At 38.9% G+C, this 22,961-nt stretch overlaps 3 protein-coding genes and 1 long non-coding RNA gene across 4 annotated transcripts; 2 read left to right on the top strand and 2 right to left on the bottom strand.

Annotated features, from left to right (window-relative positions):
- Nucleotides 1–760: 760 nt before the first annotated feature.
- Nucleotides 761–3,049, bottom strand: LOC129114977 (5-beta-cholestane-3-alpha,7-alpha-diol 12-alpha-hydroxylase-like). The gene has a single exon (XM_054626803.1). It carries the CDS (start codon nt 3,036–3,038, stop codon nt 1,503–1,505), a length of 1,536 nt encoding a protein of 511 aa, XP_054482778.1. The 5' UTR covers nt 3,039–3,049; the 3' UTR covers nt 761–1,502.
- A 4,609-nt stretch (nt 3,050–7,658) lies between these two features.
- On the top strand, nt 7,659–9,696 carry higd1a (HIG1 hypoxia inducible domain family, member 1A). The gene is made up of 4 exons (XM_054596052.1): nt 7,659–8,037; nt 8,382–8,456; nt 8,920–9,054; nt 9,229–9,696. Exons 2-4 carry the CDS (start codon nt 8,387–8,389, stop codon nt 9,300–9,302), a joined length of 279 nt encoding a protein of 92 aa, XP_054452027.1. The 5' UTR covers nt 7,659–8,037; nt 8,382–8,386; the 3' UTR covers nt 9,303–9,696.
- A 628-nt stretch (nt 9,697–10,324) lies between these two features.
- Nucleotides 10,325–12,202, bottom strand: LOC129088819 (uncharacterized). Its single transcript, XR_008531115.1, has 3 exons — nt 12,145–12,202; nt 11,430–11,517; nt 10,325–11,163 (listed from the first exon to the last, which is right to left on the bottom strand). It is a non-coding gene; the product is annotated as an uncharacterized LOC129088819 (long non-coding RNA).
- Nucleotides 12,203–12,269: 67 nt separating this feature from the next.
- On the top strand, nt 12,270–19,181 carry ccdc13 (coiled-coil domain containing 13). Its single transcript, XM_054596507.1, has 14 exons — nt 12,270–12,357; nt 13,448–13,632; nt 13,843–13,997; nt 14,081–14,223; nt 14,340–14,423; nt 14,519–14,635; nt 14,719–14,823; nt 14,967–15,137; nt 15,232–15,408; nt 16,019–16,228; nt 16,379–16,479; nt 16,717–16,779; nt 16,881–17,012; nt 18,103–19,181. The coding sequence occupies exons 2-14, from the start codon at nt 13,451–13,453 to the stop codon at nt 18,212–18,214; spliced, it is 1,752 nt and encodes a 583-aa protein (XP_054452482.1). The 5' UTR covers nt 12,270–12,357; nt 13,448–13,450; the 3' UTR covers nt 18,215–19,181.
- The last annotated feature ends 3,780 nt before the right edge of the window (nt 19,182–22,961 follow it).

Below are 22,961 nucleotides of genomic sequence, written 5' to 3' on the forward strand. Positions count from 1 at the left end.
ATCTCTCTCTGTAAAATTAAAAAAAAAGTTATCAGGAATTAGACCCAGATGAATTTAAATACAATGCAAAATACAAGGTAAACTTTTTTCTCCCGGATTATGTTTGCGGTTTTAAACGTGATTAAATTTGTAAATTGAAAAAAAGATAAGAAAAAATGCAACAAAAACTAATTTGTTATGTGAAGGGAACAAAACTACTCGGATATACAAGTAAAAACATCATGGTTTATCTTACATTAAGTATGTCTGTTAGTTATTTGACTTACAGACGTACATTTTTTTTAAAAAGGGACAAGAACAGTGACTGATCCATCCACCCCAAACTTCCTCCCTATATAGACATCCAAGGACTATAATTAGAAATGTATTTGTGATACACCAAAATTGTCTACACCAAAATCTGTTTCCCTCAAAATGAATTTGACAAGGCACTTTTGTTGCATGCGAAGGAACATATTTTGTAGGAGACCAGGTTGCTGTCACAAGTACACCATGAATCATGCATAACTACCAAAATGATTTTAATATGATATAATGCTCAAACGTCAGAGACAAAGCTTTCCACAGAAAGTTTACACACACAGTGATTCATTCTCTCTCTCTCTCTCTCTCTCTCTCTCTCTCTCTCTCTCTCTCTCTCTCTCTCTTCTCTCTCTCTCACATTGTAAAACAATAATGCTAATAATGAACCCCTACATTGACCTCTGTATTTACAGGGTTTTTCCAGTCAAGGACAATGTACTTTGTTTCTACTCCAGTCTCATTTGATAAAATATAGTTTTATTACATCTTGAAAAATAATCTAAAAACAGACAAGCATTATTGCACCATTTAACCATGACCTTGAAGTGAAACCAGTCCAGTGACGTTCCATGCATGCGCAACCTTAAAAACAGATTGCGTACTTGATCGACATATTAAGTAGCACAACCACCTTAGAGTAAAGCTAGATAACAATGTCCCTCTCTGATTTTAAGATTACACAAACAGAGAGGCATTTTTTGTGCTACAAAGGTTAAACAAGGATACCCAACTACCATCATGAAGACCATCTAACAGAAATACATGTACAATATTAAAGTAATGGCATCTCTGCTTTTTTGAATTTTTTTTCATGCTGGAACAGCTGTGCAAAGAAGCAGTCATATTCACAATATTATAACAATATACAGTATTTGTTTAGTCAAAGATAACTGAATTATTCTTGATTGGATTGAAATGCTCTCTGATTTACAAGCAGAATGCAGAGTGAGATATATTTATCATAAAATGTTCAAAGCATAGATAATAGCAGTGCATTTGTGTACAGTACACTTGGAGGGATCGATTGTAGTTCTTATTTGGAATATGGCTGACAATTTAGCTATAACCAAAATCCATAATGTTTTCATCACATCATTGATATGAACATAAAAATAACACTTTATTGTGGAATCTCATGTTTTCTACATATCTGTCAAATAAGAGCTCATAGAGAAGATAAATCACAACGATTGCTTGGTTTAATATCTGAGTCTGTAACGAAACTGAACGTCTCTGTCGGGCTGCATCGATCCAAAGCCCCATCGCCTGAAGTCAATTTCAGGTATCTTCTCGTCGGGGTTCTTCAGCTCAAACTCAAAATAAACCAACATGAGGAAAATAAACTGTTTCAGCTCATTGGTGGCAAAGAAGCGCCCGGGGCACATGGAGACCCCAGCACCCCAGGGCATGTTGTAGTACTTCACCTTCTTCCCTGCTTTGTAAAAATCGGTTTTCTTGCTCCTGTCTGGATTGAGAAAGCGGTCATATTTGAATGAGTGCGGATCAGGGTGGATCTCTGGGTCAATGTGAACGGCAATGTAAGGGAAGACTGCCATTCTGTCACCCTTGCGTATGAAGTACTCTCGCCCGTCTGCCATCTTCAGCGTCATATCCTGAAGCACTGCTCTGGTGAGGAGAGGTGCAGCGGTGAGGCGGAGGGTCTCTTCTACAGCGCTGTCCAGGACCGGTGTTTTCATCAGCATGTCACGGGTCAAGTTGATTAAAGGGCCACCGCGTTTGACTTCCTGTCCGAATTCCTTTAGAACCTTATCGACCTCTTCCTTCACTGCTTTCATGGCCTCGGGGTGTTTCATGAGGAAGAGGAGCAGCCAGAATGAAGAAGGCCCTGTGTTGCCCTGAGAGGCCCACAGAAGCACAAACATGTACCTGTTTATCATCGACTCCTTCATTCCCATCTCCTCTTTGGCCTGCTGGATGTCCCAAACCCAGCGGCTGATGTTGTCTTTGGTCTTCATCTTCTGCACTGACAGATTGTTCCAGAAGAATCCCATCAGCCGCTCTGCCTCCAACCTTTTCCTCGGTGGCAGGACCCCATAAGCCAGGTTGGGAAAGAGTTGATCATATTTACGAAACTCGTAAAATAAGGCTTCTGATTCAGCTCTGTCTTTCTCTTTGGCTTTCTCCTCACTTCCGTCTGACTTGTGTGGCTCATTGCCATACAGAGATAAGTAGCCGGCCCTGAAAACAATATTGTAGCTGTAAATGAACAGTCCGTCCTCAATCCAGTCGCTTTGATCTGCAGCAGAGCCGATGTCGTGCAACATGAGGTTCTGCAAATTACCCATCATGGCTTGTGTCATTACCTCCAGGCCATCCCCCTTGAGGTGCTTGTTGCTTGAAATCTGGAGAATACTGTGTTCGCCCTCAGTAGCGTGATAACCAAACACTTTGCGCACCAAATGCACAGCAAACTTGCTGAAGTCCAGCTTTTCTCGACTCTCCTTAACAAGCGACCCAAACGATAGCGGGTCCTGCAGGAACGTAATGTAAAAACCTCCCAGCTGTATTGTGAACACGTCGCCGTGCTTTTCCTTCATCCTCTCTAAGAACTTCAGGGTGTTCCTGCGAAACTCTAAGACATGACCCAGCCAAGGAATAGGCCCCTTATCTAAAGGGGGTTCTCCTGAGCGCCGCTGTCGAAACACACCGAGAAGGTACATTCCTCCAATCAGAGCGGCAAGAAAGCCAAGAATGATCGGCAGCAGCAGTCCCATGTCTGATTTCTCTGACAGACACAGTGATATGGAGGTAAGGCTCAAATCCTGCATGGTACTTAAAGAGACTTTTGCTCCTCCCTTCACATGTGGGATCAGTTGCAGCATTCCAGGAACTGGTTACGCAATGCTTTTTCATTCAAGCAGAAAAGAGTCAAATGGTTTAAGAGAAGACAAGAAACATGAGAAAACACTTCCGCTGTGTAACATCAGTCAACCAAGTGTATTATTTTCTGCATTAAACAAAATTAAATCATAGGTATTTTACAAACAGGCCAAGTTATAATATAACTTGTTTTGTCTTATTTCTAGCAGAAGCTGTTGACACAAAAATGAAACAGACATGACGAGTAAGTGATACATCTTGTTAATCAGTCAAATCTCCAGATGTGGTTCAGCAAAACAAGTAAAAAGAACATGTCTGGGCAGAATGAAAGTTGTGACAATAGGTACACATCATGTGCATTCCTAACAGATTAGGAAAACATCCCCAATGTTCCTTTTGTTGTGCTTAGAGCTGGGAAAGTGCTCATCTAGCATAGTGGTCGCTCACTCCTTCCTTTCTAAGACTGCGAGGTGCCTGTGTCATCCTTAACAACACTACTTTAGAAACAGAAGCAATTTCACGAGAACCAGAAAACTAAGGTGGCCTTTAGGTGATGTAAAAATGCTAAAGGCTCTCGCTAGAACCAGAAATTCAGATATTATACTAATTTCTGCTAATAGATCCCCTCAAATGCTACACATGCTCCCTTTAAGAAATACAGTTTAATTTCTCCGACATATATTTGTATTTAGTTATATCAAATTAATCATACCGTATCCAATTGATTGTGAGTACAACCCTGACCCTGGCAACAGTTCATTTGGTTGATTAAATGCCTTGCTTATCGAAGTAGCTGGATGACCCTTACACAGGCAGGTTCAAGAGATTGGGTTTCGTCAGTCAAGGACGATATATTTCAATGCCACCTCACGAGATCATTAGACCCCGGCTTCATAAAATGTAATCATTTGGTCATATAAAAGGCGGAAATGTTATTGAACTGTAGTTACAGGGTTTTATGTTAGCAATATGTACAAAATCTATGATACACGTGATAAAATCTGACCTTTGCCTTTTAGTGAAACTCCATTGACAGATTCCAAATGTATGCGCAGTTGTAAAACAGAAGCTACTTTTTTACATTTAAAGTATAAACATTACATTTAAAGTATAAACAAGATAACTGCATCATTTCTTTATTCTGCTTTTCTCCACATTGTTTAAATAAAGTACTTTTAGAGCAATACTTACAGTATCTGATTTGCCACTTATTGAAAAGCAGAAAGAAGCAAAATGATAACTTCACAAATTGTATTTGAACATAAATGTCTGAGTTGACTGATATCTGAAGTCCATAATGTGTTGCTCCTAGACCGTAGTGGACATGTAGCACCACCTGCTGGAATGTATGCCTTATTGGAATCTTTTCTTTTTTTCTTTTTTTTACAAAAAGTCACAACAGAGACTGACATACAGTCCAGACTGTGTGAAACCTACTTTATTCATAGAAGATATACTAAATTACTGTTTGTAAAGACTTGAAAAGCTCTCTAATGTTGGATAAATGGTTCAGATGTTGATTGTGATTCATAAGTAGAGGAATGTAAGTCATATTGAAAGTAAAACTGTGCTTTTCTAGTTTGTTCGAACTAAATGATTCTTACTCAGAAATTGAATAAGATATTTCTTCTATCAATGGATCCAGTTCAGTGTGGACATTTTGGGTTAAACAACATAAACAGGCATAAGAGAGAGCAGCTAAGACTGAGCAAAATAGACAAGTGCAGTCACACGACAGAACCGATCATAGTTATAATCTATCATGTTGTAGCAATGTATTTATCTACCCAGTTATTCTGTTTTGAAGCTACATTATATACTTCTATCATTGGTAAAGGTGGAGCAATTATTTGGTTGTTAAGTGAAGCAAAATCTCACCTTGGGCCCAAAAAATGATTAGAGGTGAGAGCAAAGGTCAGAAGAAACCCCCAAACAGGAAAACTGATACTTTCAGGTCCAACTAGCTAAGATGAAACTCACTGACTTGGTGTTATTATTACTCAGGTGATGAGTAACTATCATTTTCATTTCAACTGTTTCTTTAAAGTTGTAAAACTATTTTTTGTAAACTTCTCACTGGTTGAGTTCCTGGTAACAGCTCAACTAGGGGTTACGTAAAAACATGCAATGGACACACTAAAACTATTTTAAAAGTCTATTAATGAAATCTGATACAGCAACTCATACACATAGGGTTGCCTCTGATAATATGACAAACCTTTAATATATTTTATATATTTTAGGCCTTATAACTTTTTATTATCGACATTTGTAGGTTGCTTAAGATGACCGGAGACCTTTTTATTCATCATAACATTGCTGCATACAGGCCCCCTATAGCAGAGGTAACCTGATGAATATTCTGTAGCACTGAAAATGCCAACAAACACCAGTTTCTCATAAAGGACAGTCACAATATGAGCTTAAACTAAGAAGCACACACGCATATGCAAATACGAATGTGCGACTGAATAAACTAAACACTTTTAGTTTACTTTGGCGCTTACAGGAAATAAAAAAAAACTGAGCACTCTAACTTTGCTACTTGTTAGCTAATTCACCACTGGGTGGAGATGTTTTCTTTATTTACAGCATGACTGCATGATTCTGGGCTTTGACTGAGGCAGTTTCCTTTGGAACCGTTCTTTGAATTTCAGTGTCATGTCCTTGTCTGTGCTGTGCTGTGAACAAGGCAAAGTGAAAGGTTTATTAGTTGGTCATTTTTAAAAATCACTTCTTCAGGTCTGAAAAGACTTATGAAACATATAAGTTGGTTTGGCAGAAAATACAGTATGAGCTTTGACACTATGTAATACTCAACAGGAAAATAAATATAAAATGTGTTTATTCAATTATGAGTGTTGTCTGGAATATAAGTGATGGTAATTTGCAGACCTCCCTCCTGCACAGCAGGGCCTGGGACATGATCAGTGGGGCTGATAGTCCACAACTGAATAAAGGAAATGCCACAGGCTCACCAGAGCTTCAAAGCTGTTTTTAATTCTCACTTCCCAAGGGGGAACACAAACCAGAAGCTCTAAGAAAAAAACATGGCAAGTTGCTTATATTAAGGTACAGTAAAGATTTATTCTGCTGCTTTAGCTTTACAAAATTGAGATGGCCACATTTGTTTAAGTTGGCCTTGGTCTGCTCAGGGCTTAGGTTTTATTGTTAGTATGTTAGTATGTTATGTATTATTACATAGCCAAGCAAATAGTTATATGTTTAATAAACTTCAAGTATACCACTTTGGTTGTTTATTAAACTATTTCCGTAAGAAACTAGAAGTTGTAGGATTCAAGGAAGAAAAGCATTATTATTATTTATCATTAAATTACATTCATGGGCAAGATACTACAAATGCTGAAGTTTGAATCATATACTGTCATTTACTTTTTTTGGAAACATACATACAGACAGACTTATGCTACCATAATTCAGGATAATATCCATTTGATTGTATACAATAAATAACATGCTGTGAAATTGCTAAATTTCATGCTGTATGCCTTTTAATCTGACATGTTTGGTTAGATGTATGATAAATTAGTATCAATTCCTCCCTACAAAAGGTTAGTTTATGTATTGCAAGGAGCCCTAGATGAGGTTGTAAACGAGCTGTCCCCCCTATTACAAATTTGGGTTATGAATGGCCAGCAATAACATGTATTGGAGTAGATTGTTCTTAATTAACTCAGTAAGCATCCTCTGTAATTGTACATTGAGCCCCCTTTATGTTTTATTTATTTAATTTTATTTATTTATGTATTTTATTTATTTTCTGTCTTTGTCAATGACATATGTATGTGTTAGGTTCACATTGCAAAAAATAATATTTTTTGTTTAATTTGACCAAATGTGTATGTTGTTTCCCTGATTTGTTCTATTTCGTTGTTTAAAAAAAAATAAAAAAAATGGTGAAAATAAGTAATAACATATTATCATTATTATCAAATTATATTATGTTTAAGTGCATTTTTATTACAATACTAATAAAACATTGGTTACTAACAATACTAGATGTCAGATGTATTACTTCAAGTTATCTAAAAGTGGTTCATTAACTTAAAAATGTGGCCCAGTTGACACAGATTATTTTAGGGTTTTTTTTAAATTTATTTTTTTACAATGTTCTGAACAGGATGCATGCAGCACGTTACTGAAACGTGCTGTCACAAACGTCACATCAGTCCAGAGATCAACACGTGAAGCAAGAGGATTCACTTCCTCCTACCTCCACCTTCGTTTATATACCAGTACGGAAGAGAATAGCATAAGGAGAGAGCATAACCGTAAACACCGTGGTATTATAGAAATAGGTTGTTGGTTTCTCTAGCTTCTCTGACAATAAATAAAATATAATATTTTTATGATTAGTTTGACAGTATGAGAGGCTTTCTTTGTTTCAATGCGGAACAGACTACGCGCCTATCTCACAGTCGTTTCACTATCTTTGTTTTTTTTCGTTCGGCGATTGTACAACTCATGCTGCGTTCATGACACATCGGATTTATTGCGATCAACGCTCGAAAACCCCGGCGCTGACGATAACAAGCGACCATGTTATGCTGCCAGTGCGCAGATCATGTTATGTGATGTCCAGCCAAGTTAAGCAATGCAAAGCCTTACACAAAACAGCGCATCAGAACTTGAACTGAGATAGATGGAGGCGCGGTATTTGTATTTTACCATTTTCTCCGGTGACCTGAACACAATACTCTCGCGATAACTCCTGCTGACGTCAAACCTACGTGAGATTACGCTTACATAACGAAGCCGGCTCTCTACTTCCTCCCAATTTACATGCGACCTGCGGCTCTAAAGACTCCCCAAAACATCTCTGGATAATTTATCTGTGGGTTGATTCAAAGTGCAACACAAATCCTAAAACAGGTAAGACTCAGCTCAGCCTACTGTGATATAATGAATGTTTGTATCTGATGTTAAAGCTGTTCTCGTGTTGTATTATATTAAGTGCGTGCTTTCTGTTATTTAGCCTGATAAAAATGACCCAAACAGTGAGGTCAGGCCATAACTTGGCATTGCTCAATGGTTTATCTTATTAAGGCCTATAAAGCGACGTGTCTCACTGCTGCCCTTCATGGGTAACCTCTATGCACTTCATGTTGTATTTAGATCTAAAAATAATTTTTTTTAAAAAAAAAGCTGTGTTTTGGGGAATAAAATAGAAGTTATACCAATAATTTACATAACTTTCCTTTTCTTTTTTTCTTTAGTCAAGATGTCTTCCTATGACGAGAATGAATCCAAGTTCATCCGAAAAGCAAAGGAGAATCCATTTGTCCCAATTGGTAAGTTCACATTGTGACCTAATGGTTACATCATGGAAAAAAAAAAAAAAAAAAAAAAGTCACTTTTTAGTAACTTGTATTACATTACATTACATTACAGTCATTTAGCAGACGCTTTTATCCAAAGCGACTTACAATCAGTAGTATATTACATATCATTCACCCATTCACACACTGATGACAGGCTACCATGCAAGGTGCCACCATCAGACTCTAACTAACATTCATGCAACATCCAGTCCACACCGATGGCAAGCCTTCGGGAGCAACTTGGGGTTAAGTGTCTTGCCCAAGGACACATCGACTGCCGAAGCCGGGTATCGAACCACCGATCCTCTGATTGGAGAACTACCTTGCTCTCCACTACGCCACAGCCTCCCTTGTATGAGGTTCAGCTGTGACTCTGTGACTTTGTTTTAGTGAGTCATGTATGTAAATGTGTCTGTCTTTTTGCTCCTTGCAGGGATGGCTGGGTTCTTTGCCATTGTGGGGTACAGACTGATGAAAATGAAAAGTCGGGGAGACACAAAGATGTCAGTTCACCTGATCCACATGCGTGTAGCCGCCCAAGGCTTCGTGGTGGGAGCCATGACTGTTGGTATGTAGCTTGGATTTCATTTTTCTTATCAGATCTTAGTTGCATTGCAACTGCTTTGATTTGTTGTTTGTTTTTTAATAGGATGCTTTTTTTCGGTTTGTTACATTATGACCATTTTAACTTGTCAATGTACGGGTTTTTGTGTAATTTATCCCTCTGTTTCTGTGTTTTTAGGGGTCCTGTATTCAATGTACAGAGATTATATTGTAAAGCCCAGAGAGGAACAGAAGGCGGTGGAAAACAAGTGAACATGGACTTTGAAATTTACGTCCCTTAATATTACCTCATATTAAGGTGTTTAGACATTTATTTTTACAGATGTTTCATAATTTGTGTATGCGCACATCAGCAGCTGCCCGCTACTGTAAATAGAGATGTTATTGATTACATATGATATCCTCCGGGTACTGTACAAGAGGGGCGAGCTATCGCTTCCGTATTGATGAGGAGGTCTCAGCTCTTTTAGCTCTGATGAGACTCTGTGGGTATGCTTTTGTAAGCCCAGTGGGTTTGACAACTTGATTGACAGGTGGCATCACTGATAGTTTTGTTGGTGCCTATTTGAACAGAGTGTGAGTGAAAAATCAAAAACTAGAAAATGTAGCAACAGTTTGACTCGGCTAAGCCTATATTTAAAAATAACCACCAATACAGATCAGGTAGGCTGATATTTTTTTCGCTCGTATTTATTTTATTGTGTCACACCAGCGATTATTTAATGTACTAATGTAGGGATTTTTGCCAAATGGAAAAGGTTTTGCACCTTAGCCCAATTGTTTTTAAAGGGCATCCCAGAGATGTGGTCTAGACGAGGACTACTCGATCACATAATTCAAACAGCAAGCACACAAAGGATGTGCAATATCAGATTATAACATAAAGCAAATATTTAAAGTTATCACATGGAAATTGGCAAAAGGAACACAAATCATGAAACAAAGCCACATGGGTCTCTTTAAGAAATGCATTTGTGATTTCATTTAATAGCCTTTATTCAAACTAATAAGTCTTTTCTTCTCATATTTGTATCATTATGTTGTGATACACAGGGGTCCAATACAAGTCCTCATGAGACACATGAGATAAACCCAGGTACACCTATAGACTAACCTATAAAATATCATATAGCCTACCTTGTCATGTTCTTAAAACAGATGCCTTGTTAAGTTATTCACAAAGTAGAGTTTTTAATGTTGTGTACAAATACAGAACATGCTCATTTCGAAAGTTTATTTGTATTTTTTTTTTTTCTGAAAATAAAATTTCTTGTAATTTTGAAATTCAGTTGTGTATGTTTTGAAACCTTCCCAAAGTGCATTGCAATTATGTGTGGACTGTTGTAGCTTATTCATAACAAATATGAAAGTTGCAATGGCAGTTTATTATGTACGCGAAGCTTAAACGTATACAGTCTAGCAATAGTTAACAGTTAGTCTGTGTTAGAAAACACCTCTCAGTATAACAATTCAATGGCAAAAAAAAGACAGCACATTACAAAAAATATTTGATTAGGGTAATGTTTAAGACTGTTTTGTTTAAGTTAGGTGTTCCTAGAGAAATGTCCTTTTCAGTGTAGAATTTGTTTGGTCTACTTAAAACTTAAAACTAATTCAAAATGGGTTAGTGCTAACTTCATTGTGCAACAGTTGGTGTCCAAAGATTCCAAACATTTTTTTTATCTCTGCCCTACCATCAAATAAACCTTCTGATATGTTAGTGTTTTATGCTTTGGAATACTTTCTTGTGTAATGTCCCACCCTAAGATCAGGGTTAAACAGGAAATGCATCACATCAACTGAAGGTGGGGAAGATGCTGTAAAACGCCGTGTCATTGTGACTTTGGACATTCTGAGTTTTATAATGCCAACTGCTTTTTAATCAGGTTACACCAGTGTGTTTGCCTATCCGCCCATAATGAAATTGGAGAGCGTTGGGTAATCGCATACCTGTTTAGCCACAATAACACCCAAGGACACACAGCTATTCAGCTTTAGTCACTCATACAATATACACACAATCAGACCAAATAAGCATCCGTCAGGTTGTTCCTTACCTCCGAACCAGGGCCGTAGGATGAACGATGTACTTGAAAAGCTTCTATGGGATTCACTATCAAATGAGAAATAGTATTTAATTTTTCTGTTTTTAGTGTTGACTATAACTAAGGACATAATATGAATGGGCCTTTTAAACATGGATTGAATGTACCTATACATAGTGTCTTCAAAATTGATAAATAAAATGAAAGTGCTGTAATGTGTATTTGGCATTCATTCCTGCTTTGTCGCCCTCTTGTGGTCATGTATGAAGCTGCTCAATAATAAAGGGTTTGACCAGATTGTATGTTTGCATATGATAAATACTTTTATACTCACACTTAATTAATGGGTCTTAGCATTTTTTCAAACACTTTTATGCCTCGAGGTGATTTGCTTTAAACAAATATATAATTTGCTGTGATTTCTTGGGGTTTAACTTTTAAACTGTATTTATGATGTCAACATATTCAAAACAACTAAACAGCAAAACTGAATGTACAAGTTACCAAAACACGAAATCATGGAAAACACTTATTCATTTGGTATCTTTGAGTTTACCAAAGCATTAATCTCCAATCAGCCAAGAGGAACTCCACCTGTGCTGTTTATCACTACCTTTTCTCCTCATTTGCAGCTTTAAGAATAAGAATAAGAATAAGATAATCCTTTATTAGTCCCGCAGCGGGGAAATTTGCAGGCTTACAGCAGCAGAGAGTAAAGTGCACACAAGAGACATAGTAAAGAAAGACAAGATTTAAAAAAAAAAAATGAAAAATAAAAAAAAACAAGTATTATAAATAAGCAATAAAAACAGTAGAAAACACAATAACTGAAATATAATATTTACAGACAGAAAAAAACTATTTTAACTATTATTGCACAGTGTTTTTATTGTCATGTGTCATGTGGTCTGCTGGGAGCAGAGCTGGTTGTGGTTTATTAATTTTTCCCATGAACTATTATCAGAATAAATAAACAACTAACACAGCAGCAGTATAAATGACTGCCTTGTGAGAAACTGAAACATTGAAAAACATTTAACTCACCATACCTGTGAACTGAGGTGTCTGTCTCATTTGTTCCCGAGACTACAAAATTGCTCTCTCGCGAGATCTTCGCTTTGCGTCTCGGGAGTACCGTTGCTATGTACACAGGAGCGTCGCTCGCAATCAGTGAGGGAGCTGCCACCACGTTACTAAAGGACGCAGTGAGATTACAGCCTCTAATGTGTCAACAAGGGCGGCACTGGGATGACTAATGACTGGTGAGATATTTCCTCTTCATACAACCTTAATGCATGCTGCTTTGTACAGAGTTGGAAGACTGGGATTAGACTTCTAAAAGCTTCCTACTCCCAGTAAATCTAATTATTTATTATTATTTATTATTATCTTGCTTATTGCTCCAACACTTGCTTTCTAGTTTGTTTTTCTTTTCTTTTTTTTTTGCTAACAACACCAAAGCAGTCAGTTTGCATCTGCTGGATCATGACTTGCCATATTTAGGTCAGTGGGGTCATTCATGATAAACCTATGCTTGATGGTCATGGACTTCCAAGAAGAGCAGAAGTTTTTAGACTTGGTCTGATTGAAGAAATATAAGTCAAACGGTAATTATTTTATTAATTCAGTAAAAAACAAACAAGTGCTGTCACTGTATGTCCATCCATCCATTTTCCGTAACCTGCTTATCCAGTTAAGGGTCGCAGGGGTGCTGGAGCTGATCTCAGGTGTCAATGGGCGAAGGCAGGGTCTCCAGTCTGTCGCAGGGCTGACATATAGAGACAAACAACCATTCACACTCACATCCACACCTACGGGCAATTTAGAGTCTTCAATGCACCTAAGCTGCATGTCTTTGGACTGTGGGAGGAAGCCGGAGAACCCGGAGAGAACCCACGCTGACACGGGGAGAACATGCAAACTCCACACAGAAGGTTGTCCAGCCCGGGAATTGAACCCAGGCCCCTCTTGCTGTGAGGCGACAGTGCTAACCACTACACCACCGTGCAGCCTGTCACTGTATGTATGTGTGTGAATGTTAGTTAGGGTTAGGTGGCACCTTGCATGGTAGCTCCTGTCATCAGTGTATGAATGGGTGTGAATGGGTGAATGATTAGTAATGTAAAAGCGCTTTGAGTGGTCGGAAGACTAGAAAAGCGCTATACAAGTACAGTCCATTTACCATTTACTTAACTGCAAAGCAGCCTGCAAATCCAAGGGAATCTATATCCATGTATCCATTATCTGACTATAACCAAATTTCCAGACATTTTTTTTGTCACACTATTGATTTCCTCTGTCATTTTCCACTTGTATAAGTTTTATTAGGATTCCTTATGCTATAAATCACAGATCATGGAGCATGATGATGAACTGAATGACTTGCGGCTTCAGTTCCAAGCGCTGCAAAAACAGCAGGAGAAAAGAAAACTGGACGGGAAAAAGAAGAAAGAACCAGATGGGCTTGATGTCAATGTTGGCCAGGATGATTTGGATCTATCTAATGAAGGTATTCAGGCAGACAATCTCGAACACAGGTGAGTCTTACGAAGGCGGAAATATATTTTGCCAGCTTGAATTGGGTTTTTTTATGCTTTATTAATAAAACAAAATATATAAATAAGCAAACATAATAATTCTTCTCTGGAAATATGATTTTAATAATCATGTTTTAAGACCTGATTACTCAATGCAAGCAATGAATCACTCTCTTCTATTCAGTGTTCATTTGTATCACCTCCCTATAGATTGCAACAGGATAAGAATCAAAATCAGAATTTGCTGGACCAGCTGAGGGAGCTTAAGGATGAAAATGGTCGGCTCTTCAAACTCCTGAGTGAGAAGGATTTTGAAATAAAACACCTGAAGAAGAAAAGAGAAGAAGAACGACTGGCTTTAGCAGGTATAAATACAACATCTTTGCCTCCACAGTAACATAATAGAAATACCACAGCTTCCTCATGACTTTTCCACTCATCTATTTAGGCACATCAGGCCTGGCAGGTGATATCGCAGCCACCAAGATTGTTGAGCTGTCCAAGAAGAATAGAGAGCTAACTGCTGAAATTGAGCGAGAAAAGATTAAAACCAAGCAAAACAGCAACAGAGTCAAAGAGCTCGAGAAAGAGGTAACAAAGTGTTGCGTTAGGTTTGTCATTTAATTTGATTCGTAGATGGATGTTCATCATTTCAACACACAGAGGTTCTCAATTTCTTTTTAATCTAAATGTATGTTGTTCCATAGCTGCAGGTGGCTTTGGTGCACTTTCCAACTGGGCAAAATGTTGATACAAAGTCACAGAATAAGAGGTCGATCGAAGACTGTGAGGTAATCAATCATATGAAAAGTCACATTCACCAAAATTATATTTTTATGTCTTACTAGCTGTAAGGTTGACAACTCTATCCATCTTTTCACAAAAGCAGGAAAATCCAGCTGTGAAATCTCTGCAGGATAAATTAGCTGCTGCCCAGCTGAAAGTGACTGAGTACCGCAACCAGGTTCAGTCTGCCAAACAGGATTTGAAAGTAGCTCAGAAGGTAGAATCTTTTTCTTTTTTCCTTCCTAGAGAATCATCACAGACATCTGTATTCCAAAATATGAACCGCTACTGTCGTTGTAGGTTTTAATCAGTGAGATTGGAGAGGAGGTCAGCTTCCAGCAATTACTAAACTGCCCTGGGAGCTTTAGAGGTCGCTCTCAGCAGATATTGGCTCTTCAGACGAGGGTAAGCTAAAATATATATATATATTTAGTGCTTTCCAAATAAGGTTAACAAGTTCCTAATATCCTAGTTACTAATATGAGATAGCGGACATATGAAACAAACGGCGGAATTCACCATGAACAAAACTGGGTATTGTGCAACAGGTGCGGGATCTGGAGCAGCAGCTGAACCTGTCCACTCAGCGAAGACAGCCGAGCGTCCTGAGTGTAGAGGAAGAGTTTCTGGGCATGGGGGTCCTTCAGAAAACCCCTCCACAAGACAGGAACATCAGCTACATCCGCACCATCGAGAAGGAGAAAAGGGAGGCATTTGAGGTGTGTGTGTGTGTGTATACAATACTTGAAAATTAACTGACCGAAATAAATTTGCTGACGAGGTCCCTGCTTTTTTGTTTCACCAACTGAACAGAGGATCTCAGTGGACTATGAGGCCCTCCTGAAAGACCACGAGGACGTGAAGAAAAAGCTAGACGCGTCTAGAGCCAGGAACAAATCTCTGTCTACCGAGATGAAATCTCTGAAGGCCCAGATCTCCACCCTCCTGGAGAAGGGTAAACATGATGATGAGCTTGTTGATGCTCTGCTGGTAAGGAAATAGATAAAAGAAAAAATATATATATACTTGGTGTATCTTCTATTATGTGTACACACACAAATTGTGTATATGTCAGTTTTACAGAGACGTCTAAAGCATGCAACTCAACATCTTTTCAGTTATTCTTTGATATTTTATCTGAATGCAGACATATTCTTAGGTTGACCATCTGGCAAAATATATTTTTTTTTCTGAAGGCTTTGGCGGCCTTTTCATGAGCCAAAATGAATGGAGTTTTGTTGACCAAAGATAAGCATTCAAAGTGCTGAAATTGGAGTTGGAAGAATATGATTTAACCATAATAGATTTAATATTGAAGCTTTGATAGTGAGCTAATGGTTGAATGCATAACGTGATTAAAGCCCAATTTGTTGTTGAGCAGCAAATGCTCCATGAAAGGTATGACATGTTTTAAACATTTAATGGTTTATCAACTACACAAATCAGTTCTTGTTACACGTACCAAATAACAAAAAGAAATAATGAGGGATTTCACATCCCATTTACAATCCAAAATGAGCCACAGACCGCAGAAAGAAAGATCTTCTGTACGCTCGACTACATTGCTCTTAGCAATAAGTGCCTCTTCTACGTTCTGCAGAAGCAGCAGACTCAGATGCAGGAGGTGCTGAGACGGATCGGCCAGCAGCAGAACGTGCAGACCAAGGAGATCCAGCAGAGTCCGAGACAGCAGCTGAGCAGTGAGCCTCCGGCGCACAACGCTCTCATCCAGAACCTTAAGCAGATAGGCGCTGAAAGAGAGGCCAGGATCAAAGAGCTAGAGGAGCAGATCCAGCAGCTCTCTGTCAAGGTGAAAAAACTAAATAAATGCAAAGTCTTAGAAATTACAAAATTATGTTGTATTTGACTTTACGTTAACATTTTAATCTAAAAGTTATTTTTTCCATTTTAACTTTTCACCTTATGCTTTAGTCATTCATATTCAATGCTGCTGTTGCAGGAAGAGGGTGCTGAGAGACAGTCCAGCCTCAAGACAACGATTTGCAGTTCAGGAATCACCCCTGAAGAGGGAGACATCAACAAGAGAATAACATCTTCAGGGTATGTAGGCTGGTAATCGTGCACGGACACATTAAATACTATTAAATTCAATTAGTCATTGACACACCTTGTATTTATATCTTAAACTTATCTCCTCTGCTAACTGCTACAGTAAGAATTGGTTCTAAGGCATCATGTCTGGCCAAATTAGAGTTAATACTCCACCAGTTATGGGACTTTCTGTGATCAGGTTATTCAGTTTTGCCAGAGTTCTGTTAATATGTCAACTTTTTTCAGTTCAATATCTAAGTTTGGTCATAAACTGGTGCTGCCTGCTGTGGGAAGCAGTATAGAATTCAAGTAAGTTCACATCAAGCTGCTTTATTTGTACAGTTCCATATGCACTGTTACACATTAACTTGTGGTCCGCAAAAAAAAAACATGTTTTTAATGTGTCCAAGGGGCCCAAGTTCTTCAAGATGTCCACACTGTTCAGCTGATGTGAGCGCCCTGATGACCCAGTGTAATGAATACAAACTCCTCTGCTTGGACAAGGACCGGCTCCTTGAGATGGTTCACGTCCTACAGACAAAGTAATATACACTGAAAACATTGGTTGTTTTTTTTATTGCTCTCAATTTTCAAATGTCAGTGGTACATTGTTTTTTGACATGCAGTTCATCACTTTATTGTAACTTTAAAACAATTGCTATTGATTCTAACAAAATACATCAAAACAAAACATGTTTTGTGCTTTGTGCCAGCAGCACTTTCCACAGACAGTCCTCAAAAGCAGGGGACTTTTTTGTTCTGCTACCTTTCTCACTGAGGATGGAGGCAGATATTACTTAGATAACAGCACAACATTATCACATTTCTTGTGAAAAGGATCCAAAGCTAGACTCTCCACCTAAACGACTGCCGTTCTGCCAACAAAAGCATAACAGAATGCAATGTTGTTCCAGAAGTGTCAGTGTCGTTGAGAGGTTGTTTGCAGGTCTGTTTAATGGTTCACATGAGGAGCAGTGAACTCTTGAGATGCTATTCTTTTCATGTGAATATTATTTTCATTTGGTTATTTTGTTATTTTTGTGTTTCACAGTAATCGAAATGGCCCATTCTAATAAGGTGTGAGGGAATGCTGCAACGCTGCACCTCTGAAATATTCCATAAATTTAAAGTGTCCATTGTCAAAACCCATTTCAAGGCCAGGCACGCTTGTTATTGCTTTCTGAGCATTGCAGGGTTGTTTCCACTAGGTCTTTGAGTTCATTTTATTCATTTATTCAGTACAAATCATGACTGGGTGGTGCACGGAAACCACAAGTTGTACAGTGATTTTGACAGCCCTCAGGCAATTTCATTATTAAAATTAAAATTCTAAATGAAGCGTCAATTGTAGCAGAAATTAAAGCACAGTCTTTTTCTACCTTTTTTTCTTCACTACAATCACATAACATTACAAAATGCAAATTTAGATTTCGTCATGAATGAATAATGCAAAAAGTTATATATTGTGGGTTACTTTATACATTTTAAAATTAAATAAGTAAGTAAGTGAATGTATCTCTTCCTTTGTCTATGTCCACCTGAAGTCTCATTAGTCCATCTATACAGTCAGCATCAAGAGGAATGGTGTTATTTTCCAACAAAATTCTAACTGTCAGAGCTTGAATCTTCCAGAGGGACTGAGATGAACCAGAGGTTTTTGGAGGCAGAACAGAAGTACGAGAAGGAATGCCGCAGGGTAGTGACGGAGCAGCAGCTGGAGAAGACAACATTTGATCCAAAGTAAGGACTGTGCAAGAAGCAAGGGAAGCACAGCTATGCCAAGCAGGTTTTCATATTTATCTTTTTTTTTTTGTGCAATTTTCGGACTCAATCTCTCCCAACTCTGTCTCGCTTCGGGCTATCACGACTCTGTCCCCTGCGCAGTGTCCCTCAGGGTGGCGGAAGTTGCTGAGCAACGGGAACCGAATAGACAAACTGAAAACACTGTCCAACAAATCGGTTGTCATTTGTTAACATTATGTTTCCAGCTTTGACGACACACAAGTAGAATTTTGATTTTCCCCAGACGACAGAAATAATGATGCAAGCTGTCTATTGCTCATTCCAAACGTCATGTTTAGGCTGCACAGATGTTTATGTTGCTCGTGTAGGTTGTGTCCTGGCTGGCCACTTAGCTGGAGGAATACATAGGTGCCGAGGGCATCGCTGAAGAGGTCTCTCCACCATGACCTGTGGCTCTGCAGTGACGTGATGAGACAAGCCAAGCATGTTTTCCTGCAGGCTCTGTGACAAGCGCAGACTAGACACTAACCAGGAGAACTGGCTGGTTCCTGCTCAACCTCACGTCCAGCTGAGCCCTACCTTCTCCTGTCACATGAGACAAACAGCAGCCTGCAGAAGAAAAAAAAATGCTCTCCTTTTCTGCCACACAGACATCATACGGATCTCGCTTTCTTTCCCCATTTGAACCCTCAAAGACAGTTTGTGTTTCTTCCGTGGTGCGTTCGGCAACCTTGGTTTAACTGCTGGAGTATGGAGCTTTCAGCTTAACCCTGATGGCATCGGACACGTGTTCCTACCGATGACAGAAATGTTTGATGCGGATTGTGTCTGCTTGCTGTTTTATAAATGTCACTGTCACATTTGGTTAAATCAATGTATGTATTTTCCTCCGCTGGTAACCTTACGTGCATTACAGGTATAGAGAGCAACAATGTCTGTTTTTAACATATTTTTGTAAGCTAATTAAACATCCAGTCCAATCAATGAAAGGGGAACCAAATTTTGACCAAATGTTTGGACTATATTGTTTACATTCATGGCTATGACCTTTTCTTAGAGTTTTGAGTTGTATTTGGCTCCAGATGGTTGTACATAAATGTGTGACAGGCCAAGCCAAATAGTAAACACCAAAGTTAAGTTCCCGAAAAACTATAACCTTCCTTTCAAATATTACTGCTAATCACTTCTGACTTGAAACCAGCTGTGTGGGAATAGTGGTTGAAAATGAATGCGGGCTCAAGCTGCACAAACTCCCACTGTAGTCCTCCACACTCTCCCCTGAGCGTGTCTCACGTATGTACATGTGATCCTAGCTCCTTAATCCAAAGGTTGTCTGGAAATGCGCAGCCTGGTGAGAGTCTCCACATTCATACTAACATCCGAGTTATTTTCTTCCGATGTAGCCAAAAGGATTTTAGCAGAGACCCCCCTCTTCTCCTCCTCCCCCCCTCCACATCACGCTTAATTTAAAACCATGGCTGAGTTAGTGTGCTGCTTCAAATACCGCACTATTTCTTCCAGTACCCTGTGGGAGATTGGCAGGTCCCCATTGGACTGAGCGAGAAAAAGTGCCACAAGACAAAAATATCAGAGTTTGGAAGTGATGAAGAAAGCCTTTATGCTCAGAGTAACAAAAAACAGCCTGTGTTGAATACCTCCTGGATAGAAGGTGAGGCCCCCTTTAATGTAGCAGAGTGAGATGTGTCATTGGAGGGACAGATGACTTATCATTTGACGACATGCTCTGCTGGATTGCCAAATATGTATATCGAATGTAGCAATGTGCGTCAGAAAGGGTGTTGATGGAGCAAATACTTGTCATGGTCCCTAATTGCATCCAATTGCAGGGAAAATGTTTAATGTAATAAAATGTTTGGTTGTTTCTGAAATCTGCCATATCAAAACCTCACATAAAAATGAAGTCAGTTTTTGTTGGGCATGTGCAATATTTTCCCAACTGTTATAATCTGAAGCTTTTATTTTGTGGTAGGTGTTAGGAAGAAGGCCAATATTACCAGCTATCATATTTTATATCAAGCTCATTGCTGCACGTTCAATGCTCATTTTACTGTGTCATTTCAGTGAAAAACCAACGTTGCTCTTGTTGACTTCAGTCATTAAAGAGTGTCATCACTTTCAAATAAATTACGCTCCACCAAACAATTTTAATATTGTTTTATGTAGCTGCATTACGCAGAAAGGTGTAGATTTATTCCAAAATGCCCAATAACCCACCAAACCAAACACAAACTTATGTAAACACAGCATACGTAAACAGCCTCACCTATTTGTCATTCCAGGTTTGAATGACTCCTTTCTCCATCCTTCTCCTCAGAGGTATTCCCTCGTTCTGGACCAATGCTTCCTGCAGACCATTGACTGCATCCAGAAACTAAAGTAAATAGTGGAGCTGTGAACGCAGAGGTTAAAGTTAGCCATCAGTATATGAGGGATCTGTGAACTTTTCTCAGGCCAGAAAACGGTTTGTGCCTCTATGAGTCCATTCATCTCCCAGTGCCTCTCATTTACATGTAATGGAAAGAAAATAAACAGCGGTGTCCTAATGTGCTCATTTACAGTAAGTAGAAATAAAGTAATGAGCTGTTATCTTTATTGAGACAGTGGCGAAGAGGCAATAAGCCTTTTTTTTTTTTACAATAGAAATGTTGGTCAAAGTCTACAGCATGAGTAAAATCTTAGCTGACAACAATATCCAATAATAGGTATCAAACTTCGACTTTGCTTGCAGATTGCCAGTAGACAAACTGCCTGGTAAAGTGAGGTAAAGTGTCAATGTTCCCTCTTTTTTAGTCTCTTTGTTAATTTCAGCAGAATGGCATCACTAGATGGCAGTGTGGTTAGTCATGTACTGCATTTCAACCACTTCTGATTTGTTTTCCTGACAGCCAGTGAGTGACCTGTCACGGTGCTGCAATATTGTGGTTATTGTTCTGCAATAGTGTGGGCTTAATCTGTTGTACAAAGCAATGCTGTGCTGTGTCTATTCAATACAGTACACTTTAAATGCCATTATGATGACCTAGTTGTGGTTAAATCATTAGACTGCAAGGAAACATGGTCTTCCTGCTCCTGAAAGTGATCTAATTAGATGTGCTGAATACAATAATAATACAGTAGCATTGTTCTTGTAGAGACTGTATTGTCTATTTGAATCAGACATTAGACACAAAGTACAAGGATGTATTATGGTGGTGAAATTAGTAGAATATTCTAGCTGTATCTTTCCTACTGAGAGACTTTGTAAGTAACAGTGCAAAGAGCATTGCTGTAGTAACCATTGTAGTAACTCTTGCTTTGCGGAATTAATCAACTCTTTAAGAAGAACTCCATCTCACATCTCATCTCAGTCCTGGCAACAACAAAAAAAAAGGCAGCTTTGTTTTAAATTTAATATCCCTGTCAAAGACAAAAGACACGCATTGTGTTAATTTTGACGAAAAGTATTTATTTGTAGCCAAAATATTCCAGAGCTGGAAGTATGAATCACTGGCTGTGTCCATCAGCACTGGTGTGGATATCCTTTATGTCTCACCAACCGGGAGTGCAAGTCCGTTGAAGAAAACAGTTGTTTAAAAAGTCCATTAGCACATGCTGACATTTTGCGCACACATATGATGGCTGCCAGTGGAATCTCCTTCCTCCTGGAGATGTGTGCATGAGCAGGCTGCTGTTTTTTTGTTTGTTGGAAGTTTTACCTTAATCCGATAGTTCACCGTAGAGAGAGACAGAAATAATTGGGGAAGACAAATGGGAATGACATGCCACCTGAGCCCCCTCGAAGCCCCAGGGGGCTGACAGAGAAATATCTGTTCATGCTTTATGAATATTAAAGCATGAAGCTTTGTCTTGACACAACAATCTCATGCAATTATTCATACTTAATGGGTGCTCATTATGTCTGCACAGCCTCACATACTGTCTTCATGCAGAGCACTAATTAAGGTGATATGCAATCATATATTATCAGACCCGATCAAGAAGAAAATAGAAAAAGTTCCCTCAGTAGAGTGCAGATCTCCGCCAGGTGTGTCTGCAACGGCCACTGCTGTAATATTTGATTAAATGAAATGCAAACCACAATTGTCGCAAGTGTGTCAAATGCGTTTTTTTCACACACCTCACTCATTTCAATCTATGCAGCTGGCTGTTCTGGCTCTGTGCAGCTAAACTACCACTGGTCTAAGGTGCTGTGTGTTCAGCACTGTTGGTGGTTAGCTTTGTTAGATGTAGAAGTCCCCGTTAGCTTTTAGCTCAGTTAGCCGAAAACACACTACAGGACTCTGCTGGCCACTGACTGCTCACAGCTAACAAGCTCTTCTCTTCCGAGAAGTGAACTACAAGAGGTCCTTAAGGATACGGTCAGAAATGAGCACCAAAAACAATAGGTCATCTGGGTCCAATAGTATGAGAGATTGGCCGTGGACAGACAGATGCTAGTAAGCATACAACCAAGCACACACACACGGATGTACATACAGTTTATTTATTTCCTATTTATTTCTGTCAGCTGCTTCATCCTGAAAATGCTGTTATCCGTTTCCTGCCTATATTTCTTATGTAACTAAATCCTGACACTAAAGATAGTCTGCAATTCTGCTTAATACACCTAGTATGTCTAGGCCCTAAGCTCTACAAGCTTAATTGTCCTCTACCCACTGATACCAGATATCAATAGCTCTAAGTGTGTTTTTTCTATCAACCAGAATCCAGCTCATCAGACGGCCATA

Source organism: Anoplopoma fimbria, chromosome 3 (genome assembly GCF_027596085.1).
Source record: "Anoplopoma fimbria isolate UVic2021 breed Golden Eagle Sablefish chromosome 3, Afim_UVic_2022, whole genome shotgun sequence".
NCBI classification, from domain to species: domain Eukaryota; kingdom Metazoa; phylum Chordata; class Actinopteri; order Perciformes; family Anoplopomatidae; genus Anoplopoma; species Anoplopoma fimbria.